General features: G+C 46.7%; 1 protein-coding gene and 1 long non-coding RNA gene across 2 annotated transcripts; one reads left to right on the plus strand and one right to left on the minus strand.

Moving 5' to 3' along the window:
• Positions 1–832: 832 nt before the first annotated feature.
• Positions 833–1,798, minus strand: LOC123112608 (uncharacterized). Its single transcript, XM_044533642.1, has 2 exons — positions 1,573–1,798; positions 833–1,503 (listed from the first exon to the last, which is right to left on the minus strand). Exons 1-2 carry the CDS (start codon positions 1,796–1,798, stop codon positions 1,100–1,102), a joined length of 630 nt encoding a protein of 209 aa, XP_044389577.1. The 3' UTR covers positions 833–1,099.
• LOC123112609 (uncharacterized) lies at positions 1,124–4,382 on the plus strand. Its single transcript, XR_006455613.1, has 3 exons — positions 1,124–1,531; positions 1,741–3,967; positions 4,044–4,382. It is a non-coding gene; the product is annotated as an uncharacterized lncRNA (long non-coding RNA).
• Positions 4,383–12,381: the final 7,999 nt, after the last annotated feature.

Consider the following 12,381-nt stretch of genomic DNA (forward strand, 5'->3'; position numbering starts at 1 on the left):
GCGGTCAAAGCTGACGCGTGGGTCTCACTGGGTTAATATAAACTAACCAGGAAAATTAATCTAAACTAAACAGGCGCATGGGCCCATGTGGCAGTGGCTTAAGGGGTTGATTAGAGGGGTCATTAGCAGCTATGACGTAGCCAGGTCAACCCACCGGCGTTTAGCCGCCGATGACACAAACTGCGCCAGAGATCTTCGGAAATCGCCCTCCGGCGATGGTTCGACGCGCGGCTAGGCTTGCTCGACTCCTGGGAGTGCGCTGCATCTAGTGGTGCCACTGGTTGGAGCCGGTGTGGCCGGGAACTATGCCGGCGTCGAGGTTTGGCGGCGGCCGAAGCACGGGAGCAGTCGGGTTCGGCGCTACTGCGTACGGGAGGAGGATCTGGTGGGTGTGCTCGGCTTCTGGGAGTGTGCTGAGCGCGCTGATGGTCTCGGACGCGAGCGGCAGCGGCTGTGGCCGCGGCGGCGCCATGGCCGGCGGCGATGTGCTCGCGGGCTCAACGGTGGAGTTAGTCATCTTATCAAAATAACAAGATGTAGACCTCACGGTAGTGATAGATAATCTGCAAATTCTGCAGTAGATGCCATCAATACCTTGTGATTCGCAAATAAAATATGATGTAGTCATATTAAGTATGACACTTCAAAATCCTTATTTTGGATTTCGTCAAGATTTGCAAGAAAAATTAATTCCAATTGCAAAAGACAGAAAAATGTTGTTCTAAAACTAATATTTACAATGAATGCTGAGGCAAACATGTATAATATGGCACAATGTCGTCTCTAATATATAATGGAAATTCAAGGTATGAACACTTGAACAATACTACTATGCTCATAATACATGTAGAATTCATTTTTTAAAATATGATGCACAATATGACAAGACCAGAGGGTCTGAGTGATACGATCACAATTAGCCTGAGGGCTTCTAGGCAAGTAGTACTAAAGCTGATGTCCTTATTTGGCAATAGAAAAAATGCAAATTATTAAATGGCCGAAGAGATAAGGTTCTCCGGTGATTCTCGCTACGGCCAAGAATCCATCGATTGAGTTAGCTTTGGCTGTACAGAGTCATAGCACGTCTCCTCGTGAGGAATTAGGAGGGAAGATGGCGTCGCCAATCGAAGGTCGTCTGCGCCTGGGCAGCATCTCCACGACGTGGGACGGATGTTGGCCGCCGCCACCGCTGGCCGCCGCGCCATCGCGCCGCATCAGGAGAAGCGGCGTTGGAGCCGAAGGCCACCGCCGTGCCAAGGTGTGGCGGAGAGAACTGCGCTCCGCATGCGCGTTGGCCGTCTCTGTTGCCGGGATGCGTGGCGGGCCGTGGTGCTCCTCCGGAGGGAGGAGCGTTTGCTGCCGGGATGTGGTCGTCGCCGCTGTAGACGGCCGTGCCGATGGAGGCCGCGGGTGCGGCCTCAACCATCCGCATCCAGGGGGAAAAGGGAGGAGAGTGGACGAGCGGCCGCCGCTTAGACCTTCCTCCGTCCGGAATCGAGTCCGCTGATCCGCGGCCGATCTCATTTAAGAGGTAAGAACATCACAAATTGAGGAAATCACATGGATGCTTACAGTTATTGGTATGGATTTTCGATCGAGTGATCCTGGATGCCAACGCCCATATCCTTTTCTGTGCGTCTTCCTTGTGTAATTGAAAATTGTGCCCAATTTCAAGTTCTGATGTTCCTGCTTGGAGTATGATAAATCTGCTCAATTGATTGATTTTCTGTCCTTTGGCAGAGTGTGTTCGAGGCTTCCAATTGTTGAATCGATGGAGGCTGGCGTTGCGTTCTTCCATCAGTTCTTCTTTCTTTGTAGTTCACGATTGATCAATTCTTCGTGAGATTCGTGTGAGCGCATATACATACAGGAGAAAAGCAATTCATTGTTAGATTATTAATTGATGATTGCAAGAAGACAAAATCAATCAATCAATCTCCTGATTAGTTTCTTTCCTTTTTGTACGAGGAACATCTCGTCTTCGCCGTGAATCGCGTGGTGGCCGAAACTCTAGTAGCCAACTTCTCCAGACTTCTCCAGTGATCGTCTGCGGCAATTGCAGATCGCTGGAGTGGCCTCCTCTGGCCATAGAGAGGCCTTGCCGTTTGCTGCTGCTGTCGTCGGCAGTCATGTGGCGGATTGAAGCGCCGGAGGGCGCCGCTTCGACGCGCCTACAGAGGAGGGCGTCGTCAACCATGGGGTGCCTCAGCCGCCTGCATCGCGCGCTGGTGCTGCGCCGCTGGAGCGCTGTCGAGGCCGAGGGTCCTTGTGTCCTTGGGGCCGGAGGGAGTCGCCGCCACAGCCGTGTATCAGGCCGATGGTCAGGGACGGTAGTGCCGTCGAGTGCTTGGCCTAATTGCTCTCTGGAAGAGGCGTGCGTGATCTCTACTCCTAATGGAGCAGTGGGTAGTCTCGCTTCCAGGTTTTTTTTCGTCCCACCTTCCATGGCTTTTTTGGTACCTCGTCCCACCTCATATTGAGCTGCCACGAACCGCAAAAACCGCGTACCGAAGCCCCCACCCGCCCTCACGCATTCCAGGGCCTAACCTCCGATCGCACCCAAGACAATTCAGCGAAAAAAACCTACGAAAATTAACCAGCGAAAAAAAAACCTAATGGAGGAGTTGGCAGTCTGGTACGGTTTATTTTGAACATTTTCCTAATGACAAAAGATCACGGATCTAACTTTCCTACCTTAGCCAAATCAACGAATCTCTTTCATTAATGCAATTTGCTTTAGGAAATAAATAATAGATTCTTTTCCACCTTAGCGAAATTAACGGATCTCTCCCATTAATGCAATTTGCTTTAGCAAACAAATAATAGATTATTTCCTACCTTAGCCAAATCAACAAATCTCTCTCATTAATGCAATTTTTTTTAGAAAACAAATAATAGATTCTTTCCTACCTTAGCCAAATCAACGCATCTCTCCCATTAATGCAATTTGCTTTAGCAAACAGATAATAGGTTCTTTCCTACCTTAGCCAAATCAACGGATCTCTTTCGTTAATGAATTTGCTTTAGGAAACAAATAATATATTTTTAGGAAACAAATAATCTCTAATCTCATCTCTAATTCTCCAATAATAATAATTAATATAATATAATAATAATAATACCTAAAAGAAACGCAGCGTTCCGTTTCCCGTCTTACGTCGTCGAACCCTTCGTCGAGCCTCCCTCCCGTGCGCTGTTGGTTTTCCCTGCGTACGTTCCACCCCAAACGTGATTCGTTCTTCTTAATTACGTGGTCCCACCCCCATGCGATCCGGCCAAAGAACCAGCAAAACCGTCATACCCATGCACGCAAGGAACGAAAAATCCATGCAAGTTGTGTCTCCTCCTCCCTCTTCAAACCCTAGCCGCCCCTTCCCAGTTGACGCCGCTAGCGAGTAGCGCGTAGCACAGGCACCCGTGCGGCCCTTCTGTGGTCCCCCTTGACCTCGCAATGAAACAGCTCGTCAGCATCGACGACGAGCCGATGCGTCTGCTGTTGATTCCTGTGGATGGGTCAAGCAGGACAGAGGGCGGTGGATCCGGGACATAGCCATGAAGTCTGCTTCGATGCGCTCCCATTACTGTCTCAAGTGCATGGGTCGATCCTGGACGGTGGGTGATGGATCAAGGACGTACATAGCAGCTTTCACCTACGCAAACGGCTGACTACTCAACCTCCTCTCGGCGGTGGCAGCGGCCAGGTCTGGTTAGCTACCATTTATCTTTAATACATGCCATGAAAGGCGATCAAGAGGAGCAATCATAAGCAGCGAGGTGTTCCAGGGCTACGAGCGCCAGTACTGCGACTCTGCGTCTACGAGGTCTTCGCCAAGATCGCTACCCTCTCTTCCCGTGCCTATTTCTATTCGTTGTTGTTGGTTTTGTCTTACATGGTGAGATCTAAGCAGACAATATGAAGCAGAGGCTCTTTAAGATCCAGTCCAACGTGCAGGATACTGAATCGCTGGTAAATACTAGATTGTGTTTTACGATTTGATCATCCATTCCGCTGCCTTACATACTGCCTTTGGGACATTTGGCAGGTGGAGGCTTCATTTTGGATGTAGGTGAATGTGTGATTTCTGGAAGCTCTGTATATTAACTTCATGATCTACTCTTGATTTTCTTCTTGGGGACTAGATTTGAAGATTTGCCAGCTACACCATCTAAAAATCAGGCAGCTGATCCGGGTACATTGCTACTCGGAGACGTTGGTGCATTCACACTTCTCATGGATCTTTGTATTAGCCTGATAGTGTTGGGATCTCGAAATTTTGCTGTAGGTGAAGAAGGGATTCCTATCTCGAAATTCTGTTGTAGGTGAAGCGTCTCCTGTAGGCCATGGAGATGACCAGGGATGCATTGGGAGGCGGGCGACGTAAAGTGCTGGAAAGGAGTATTGTATTATGTATGGTCCTCCTTCGCTTTTTGGAAGGTTGTATAGTCGTTTTGATACACAAGATATAATTTCAGGTTCTACATACATATTGGTTTGAGATGTTTTCATTTTTTATCATGTCAATGAATAATGCAATCTGGATTTGTTTTATCATGCCAATTTGAGGCATTCTGTATGGGCTGGTTGGAGGAATATTATTTTTTTACGCACTATGTGTGAACATGTTGAAGGATCATGACCATCAACGAGCTTGTGGCAGAAGTTTGAATGTGAGTAGCTCCTCTCTTTTGTGTACTTATTTTCAGTCTATTAATCAAAGGATAGAATGATTACACATGCAGTTATTTTGGTGTGAGCTTTGACAAGGGATGCCAATTGTTATGTTGAAGAGGCTAAAATCTTCCTCAGTAAGTGATGTGCATTATGCATCTGATAAAAAAATAGGCTTTAGGGAGTTGATTGTGCCCATGAGAGGTGGTCCTGATATTAGGCTTGCTATAACATGTCATATTTAACATGTAATTTTCTTTACCAACCAAATGTTCACGTTTTAGATTATAAAGAATGATGACCTCAAAGACAAAGAGCTCCAAGAACTCGGTTCTGAAACTTTTGGTTAGTCTGAGTAATGAAATGTGACCCTACTGGAAGTTCTACCTCATTGCAGTTCTTCTCTTTTCCGTTTAATTATCTATTTCATTCCAAGCTAACTGTCTTACATACCTATATCTTTCAATGCAAGACTACGCGAGGACTATGGTCTATGGGATATCAAGCTCCTTCAAATAATCTGCACCAGTTCTTCTGGAGAATAATGTGTATGCATGGTCTACAATGGAGTTTACAAGTTCACTTACTCAAAGATTCAGCCTAACATTTTCCATAAGGATTATGTATGTTATACAAACTCTCAGTAATCTCTACTACTAATGTCTTAGTTGGTAGTCTCGCCTCACTCCACCTCATCCCACCACTCCTATCTTTCGCCCAACTTTGACATCATCACATCACAGCATTGGGTTGGCCCATTAACGTGTATGTGAAAGCAATCCTCCCATCACCGGCCCTCCTCGCGATATTCCCGACGTCCTCGCGCTGCCGTCCTCTTCTTCCTGATCTCCTCTACCAGCGTGCCTTCCTTGCGATCCTCCCTACATGTCCTCACGTCGCCGTCTTCTTCTCCCCAAACTCCTCTACCAGGGGGACTCCTCTATGACCCAGGCGGAGCGAACATTGTACGCAGGTTTTTTTGGCTTTCACCAGTTCGTTCTCTACCCCTCCTCCATGACTCCCTCACCATCGATTTTTTTCGACGTCTAAATGCAATCCCTCCGTGGGGAAGTATGATGTGAAGGAGAGAGGCCGCGATGGCGAAGGTGAGGTGGGCGTCATCCCGTTTAAAAGGAGAGGGCTCCAGCAAGAAATGTCTCACTACAGTGAAAACCGAGCGGAAGGGGAGGGTCCGACAGGAAAACATAAGAGTGTGTCATGGGGTGGAGTTTTTATGTTGCTACACTAGATCGCGGGAACCTGCCGTCGACCTTGAGGTTGGTGTATGAGAGAGAAATAAGCTTCAATATCAATAATTTGTCTGATTCATTTATATACAGTATAGCCCGTAGCAATGCGACATTTTGCCGCCTCCAACATGGGCCCCGCCCATCCTCAACTTTCATGTATGAGAGAGAAATAAGCTTCAATATCAAGCTCAGATACACGTTGCAAATTCATTTTGCCGCCTCCAACAACGTGGCGAGTACGAGGCGTTCATACATGGGCTCCGGCTGGCCAAAGAACTCGGCATCGGCCGGATCCTGTGCTATGGCGACTCGGACATGGTGATCCAACAATCATCTGGCGATTAGGACGCCAAGGACACAAACATGGCGAGCTACCGCTTCCTCGTTCAGCAACTCAGTGGATACTTTGAAGGGTGCGAGTTTCTCCACGTGCCACGGGCCGACAACGAGCAAGCAGACGCCCTGGCATGAATCGGCTCCACCCGGCAAGCCGTACCAACCGGCGTCTCCCTCCAACGCATCCTCAAGCCATCTGTCAAGCCGTCTCCAGAATCAGACTCCATATTCGTGCCGCCTGATCCTGATGCAGTCGGATCCGACTTGGGGAACCCAGCAGGCGGCTCGGAGACTTCGGCAGGCGGCTCGGGGACTGCTGTAGTCACACCTAGCTCGGGGACTTCAGAACCCGGCCCGAGGACTGCAGCAGTTGGCCCGGGGACTACGACGACACAGCAGGCGGTGGATGACTCCAACTCTTCACCACCCAACCCACCCCGCTGTTGGAAATATGCCCTAGAGGCAATAATAAAAGTATTATTATATTTCCTTGTTCATGATAATTGTCTTTTATTCATGCTATAACTGTATTATCCGGAAATCGTAATACACGTGTGAATACATAGACCACAATCTGTCCCTAGTGAGCCTCTAGTTGACTAGCTCGTTGTGATCAACAGATAGTCATGGTTTCCTGGCTATGGACATTTGATGTCGTTGATAACGGGATCACATCATTAGGAGAATGATGAGATGGACAAGACCCAATCCTAAGCCTAGCACAAGATCATGTAGTTCGTATGCTAAAGCTTTTCTAATGTCAAGTATCATTTCCTTAGACCATGAGATTGTGCAACTCCCGGATACCATAGGAGTGCTTTGGGTGTGCCAAACGTCACAACGTAACTGGGTGGCTATAAAGGTACACTACGGGTATCTCTGAAAGTGTCTGTTGGGTTGGCACGAATCGAGATTGGGATTTTGTCACTCCGTGTAAACGGAGAGGTATCTCTGGGCCCACTCGGTAGGACATCATCATAATGTGCACAGTGTGATCAAGGAGTTGATCACGGGATGATGTGTTACGGAACGAGTAAAGAGACTTGCCGGTAACGAGATTGAACAAGGTATCGGTATACCGACGATCGAATCTCGGGCAAGTACCATACCGCTAGACAAAGGGAATTGTATACGGGATTGATTGAGTCCTTGACATCGTGGTTCATCCGATGAGATCATCGTGGAACATGTGGGAGCCAACATGGGTATCCAGATCCCGCTGTTGGTTATTGACCAGAGAACATCTCGGTCATGTCTGCATGTCTCCCGAACCCGTAGGGTCTACACACTTAAGGTTCGATGACGCTAGGGTTATAAAGGAAGTTTGTATGTGGTTACCGAATGTTGTTCGGAGTCCCGGATGAGATCCCGGATGTCACGAGGAGTTCCGAAATGGTCCGGAGGTAAAGATTTATATATAGGAAGTCCTGTTTCGGCCATCGGGACAAGTTTCGGGGTCATCGGTATTGTACCGGGACCACCGGAAGGGTCCCGGGGGCCCACCGGGTGGGGCCACCTGCCCCGGGGGGCCACATGGGCTGTAGGGGGTGCGCCTTGGCCTACATGGGCCAAGGGCACCAGCCCCAAGAGGCCCATGCGCCTAGGGAACCCTAGAGGGAAGAGTCCTAAAGGGGGAAGGCACCTCCGAGGTGCCTTGGGGAGGATGGACTCCTCCCCCCCTCCTTAGCCGCACCCCTTTCTTGGAGTAAGGGGCAAGGCTGCGCCTCCCCCCTCTCCCTTGCCCCTATATATAGTGGAGGGGAGGGAGGGCATCCATACCTAAGCCCTTGGCGCCTCCCTCCCTCCCGTGACACCTCCTCCTCTCCCGTAGGTGCTTGGCGAAGCCCTGCAGGATTGCCACGCTCCTCCATCACCACCACGCCGTTGTGCTGCTGCTGGATGGAGTCTTCCTCAACCTCTCCCTCTCTCCTTGCTGGATCAAGGCGTGGGAGACATCGTCGAGCTGTACGTGTGTTGAACGCGGAGGTGCCGTCCGTTCGGCACTAGGATCATCGGTGATCTGAATCACGACGAGTACGACTCCATCAACCCCGTTCACTTGAACGCTTCCGCTTAGCGATCTACAAGGGTATGTAGATGCACTCCCTTTCTACTCGTTGCTGGTCTCTCCATAGATAGATCTTGGTGTTACGTAGGAAATTTTTTGAATTTCTGCTACGTTCCCCAACAGTGGCATCATGAGCTAGGTCTATTGCGTAGATTCTTTGCACGAGTAGAACACAAAGTAGTTGTGGGCGTCGATATTGTTCAATATGCTTGCCGTTACTAGTCTTATCTTGATTCGGCGGCATCGTGGGATGAAGCGGCCCGGACCAACCTTACACGTACGCTTACGTGAGACCGGTTCCACCGACAAACATGCACTAGTTGCATAAGGTGGCTGGCGGGTGTCTGTCTCTCCCACTTTAGTCGGATCGGATTCGATGAAAAGGGTCCTTATGAAGGGTAAATAGCAATTGGCATATCACGTTGTGGTTCATGCGTAGGTAAGAAACGTTCTTGCTAGAAACCCATAGCAGCCACGTAAAACATGCAAACAACAATTAGAGGACGTCTAACTTGTTTTTGCAGGGTATGCTATGTGATGTGATATGGCCAAAAAGGATGTGATGAATGATATATGTGATGTATGAGATTGATCATGTTCTTGTAATAGGAATCACGACTTACATGTCGATGAGTATGACAACCGGCAGGAGCCATAGGAGTTGTCTTTATTTATTTGTGACCTGCGTGTCAACTTAAACGTCATGTAATTACTTTACTTTATTGCTAACCGTTAGCCATAGTAGTAGAAGTAATAGTTGGCGAGGCAACTTCATGAAGACACGATGATGGAGATCATGATGATGGAGATCGTGGTGTCATGCCGGTGACGATGATGATCATGGAGCCCCGAAGATGGAGATCAAAAGGAGCAAAGTGATGATGGCCATATCATGTCACTATTTGATTGCATGTGATGTTTATCATGTTTATACATCTTATTTGCTTAGAACGACGGTAGTAAATAAGATGATCCCTTACAACAATTTCAAGAAGTGTTCTCCCCTAACTGTGCACCGTTGCGACAGTTCGCTGTTTCAAAACATCACGTGATGATCGGGTGTTTTATTCAGACGTTCAAATACAACGGGTGTTAACGAGCCTAGCATGTACAGACATGGCCTCGGAACACATGCAAAACACTTAGGGTTAACTTGACGAGCCTAGCATGTACAGACATGGCCTCGGAACACGGAGACCGAAAGGTCGAACATGAGTCGTATAGAAGATACGATCAACATGAAGATGTTCACCGATGATGACTAGTCCGTCTCACGTGATGATCGGACACGGCCTAGTTTGACTCGGATCATGTAATCACTTAGATGACTAGAGGGATGTCTATCTGAGTGGGAGTTCATAAGATGAACTTAATTATCCTGAACATAGTCAAAAGGTTTTTGCAAATTATGTCATAGCTCACGCTATAGTTCTACTGTTTAGATATGTTCCTAGAGAAAAATTAGTTGAAAGTTGATAGTAGCAATTATGCGGACTAGGTCCATAAACTGAGGATTGTCCTCATTGCTTCATAGAAGGCTTATGTCCTTAATGCACCGCTCAGTGTGCTGAACCTCGAACGTTGTCTGTGGTTGTTGCGAACATCTGACATACACGTTTTGATAACTACGTGATAGTTCAGTTAAACGGTTTAGAGTTGAGGCACCAAAGACGTTTTTGAAACATCGCGAAACATATGAGATGTTTTGAGGGCTGAAATTGGGATTTCAGGCTCGTGCCCATGTCAAGAGGTATAAGACCTCCGATGACTTTCTTAACCTGCAAACTAAGGAGAAAAGCCCAATTGTTGAGCTTGTGCTCAGATTGTCTGAGTACAACAATCATTTGAATCAAGTGGGAGTTGATCTTCCAGATAAGACAGTGATGGTTCTCCAAAGTCATTGCCACCAAGCTGTTAGAGCTTCGTGATGAACTATAACATATCAGGGATAGATATGATGATCCTTGAGGTATTCACGATGTTTGACACCGCGAAAGTAGAAATCAAGAAGGAGCATCAATTGTTAATGGTTGGTGAAACCACTAGTTTCAAGAAGGGCAAGGGCAAGAAGGGATACTTCATGAAACGGCAAATCAGCTACTGCTCTAGTGAAGAAACCCAAGGTAAAACCCAAACCCGAGACTAAGTGCTTCTGTAATAAGGGGAACAACCACTAGAGCAGAATTACCCTAGATACTTGGTAGATTAGAAGGCTGGCAAGGTCGATAGAAGTATATTGGATATACATTATGTTAATGTGTACTTTGCTAGTACTCCTAGTAGCACCAGGGTATTAGATACCGGTTCGGTTGCTAAGTGTTAGTAACTCGAAATAAAAGCTACGAAACAAAAGGAGACTAGCTAAAGGTGAGCTGAAGATATGTGTTGGAAGTGTTTCCAAGTTTGATGTGATCAAACATCGCACGCTCCCTCTACCATCAAGATTAGTATTGAACCTGAATGGTTTATTGAATCTCGATCGTAGTGATACACATTTTCATGCCAAAAGATAGTAATGATAGTACCACTTACTGGTGGCACTGCCATGTAAGTCATATTGGTTTAAAACGCATGAAGAAGCTCCATGTTGATGGATCTTTGGACTCACTCGTTTTTGAAAAGTTTGAGACATGCGAACCATGTCTATTGGTGTATATGCATGAAGAAACTCCATGCAAATGGACCGTTTTGACTCACTTGATTTTGAATCACTTGGGACATGCAAATCATACCACATGGGCAAGATGACTGAAAAGCCTCGTTTTCAGTAAGATGGAACAAGATAGCAACTTGTTGGAAGCAACACATTTTGATGTGTGCAGTCCAATGAGTGCTGAGGCATGCAGTGAATATCGTTATGTTCTTACTTCACAGATGATTCGAGTAGATGTTGAGAATATTTACTTGATGAAATACAAGTCTGAATTATTGAATGGTTCAAGTAATTTCAGAGTGAAGTAGAAGATCATTGTGACAAGAGGATAAAATGTCTATGATATGATCATAGAGATGAGTATCTGAGTTACGAGTTTTGGCACACAATTAAGACATTGTGGAAATTGTTTCACAATTAATACCGCCTGGAACACCATAGTGTGATGGTGTGTCCGAACATCATAGTTGCACCCTATTGGATATGATGCATACCATGATGTCTCTTATCGAACTGCCACGATAGTTTATGGGTTAGGCATTAAAGACAACCACATTCACTTTAAATAGGGCACCACGTAATTCCGATGAGATGACACCGTATGAATTATGGTTTAGAGAAACCTAAGTTGTCATTTCTTGAAGGTTTGGGGCTGCGACGCTTATGTGAAAAAGTTTCAGGATTAAGCTCGAACCCAAAGCGGATAAAGTACATCTTCATAGGACACCCAAAACAGTTGGGTATACCTCCTAATTCAGATCCGAAAGCAATATGAATTGTTTCTAGAATTGGGTCCTTTCTCGAGGAAAGGTTTCTCTCGAAAGAATTGAGTGGGAGGATGGTGGAGACTTGATGAGGTTATTGAACCATCACTTCAACCAGTGTGTAGCAGGGCACAGGAAGTTGTTCCTGTGGCACCTACACCAATTGAAGTAGAAGCTTATGATAGTGATCATGAAACTTCGGATCGAGTCACTACCAAACCTCGTAGGATGACAAGGATGCGTACTACTTCAGAGTGGTACGTAATCCTGTCTTGGAAGTCATGTTGCTAGACAACAATGAACCTACGAGCTATGGAGAAACGATGGTGGGCTCGGATTCCGATAAATGGCTCGAGGCCATAAAACCCGAGAGAGGATCCATGTATGAAAACAAAGTGTAGACTTTGGAAGAACTACTTGATGGTCGTAAGGTTGTTAGGTACATATGGATTTTGAAAGGAAGACAGACAATGATGGTAAGTGTCACCATTGAGAAAGCTCGACTTGTCGTTAAGATGTTTTTCGACAAGTTCAAGGAGTTGACTACGATGAGACTTTCTCACTCGTAGCGATGCTAAGAGTCTGTTGGAATTATATTAGCAATTACTGCATTATTTATGAAATCTTGCAGATAGGATGTC

This window comes from Triticum aestivum, chromosome 5B, assembly GCF_018294505.1.
Source record: "Triticum aestivum cultivar Chinese Spring chromosome 5B, IWGSC CS RefSeq v2.1, whole genome shotgun sequence".
Lineage (NCBI taxonomy): Eukaryota > Viridiplantae > Streptophyta > Magnoliopsida > Poales > Poaceae > Triticum > Triticum aestivum.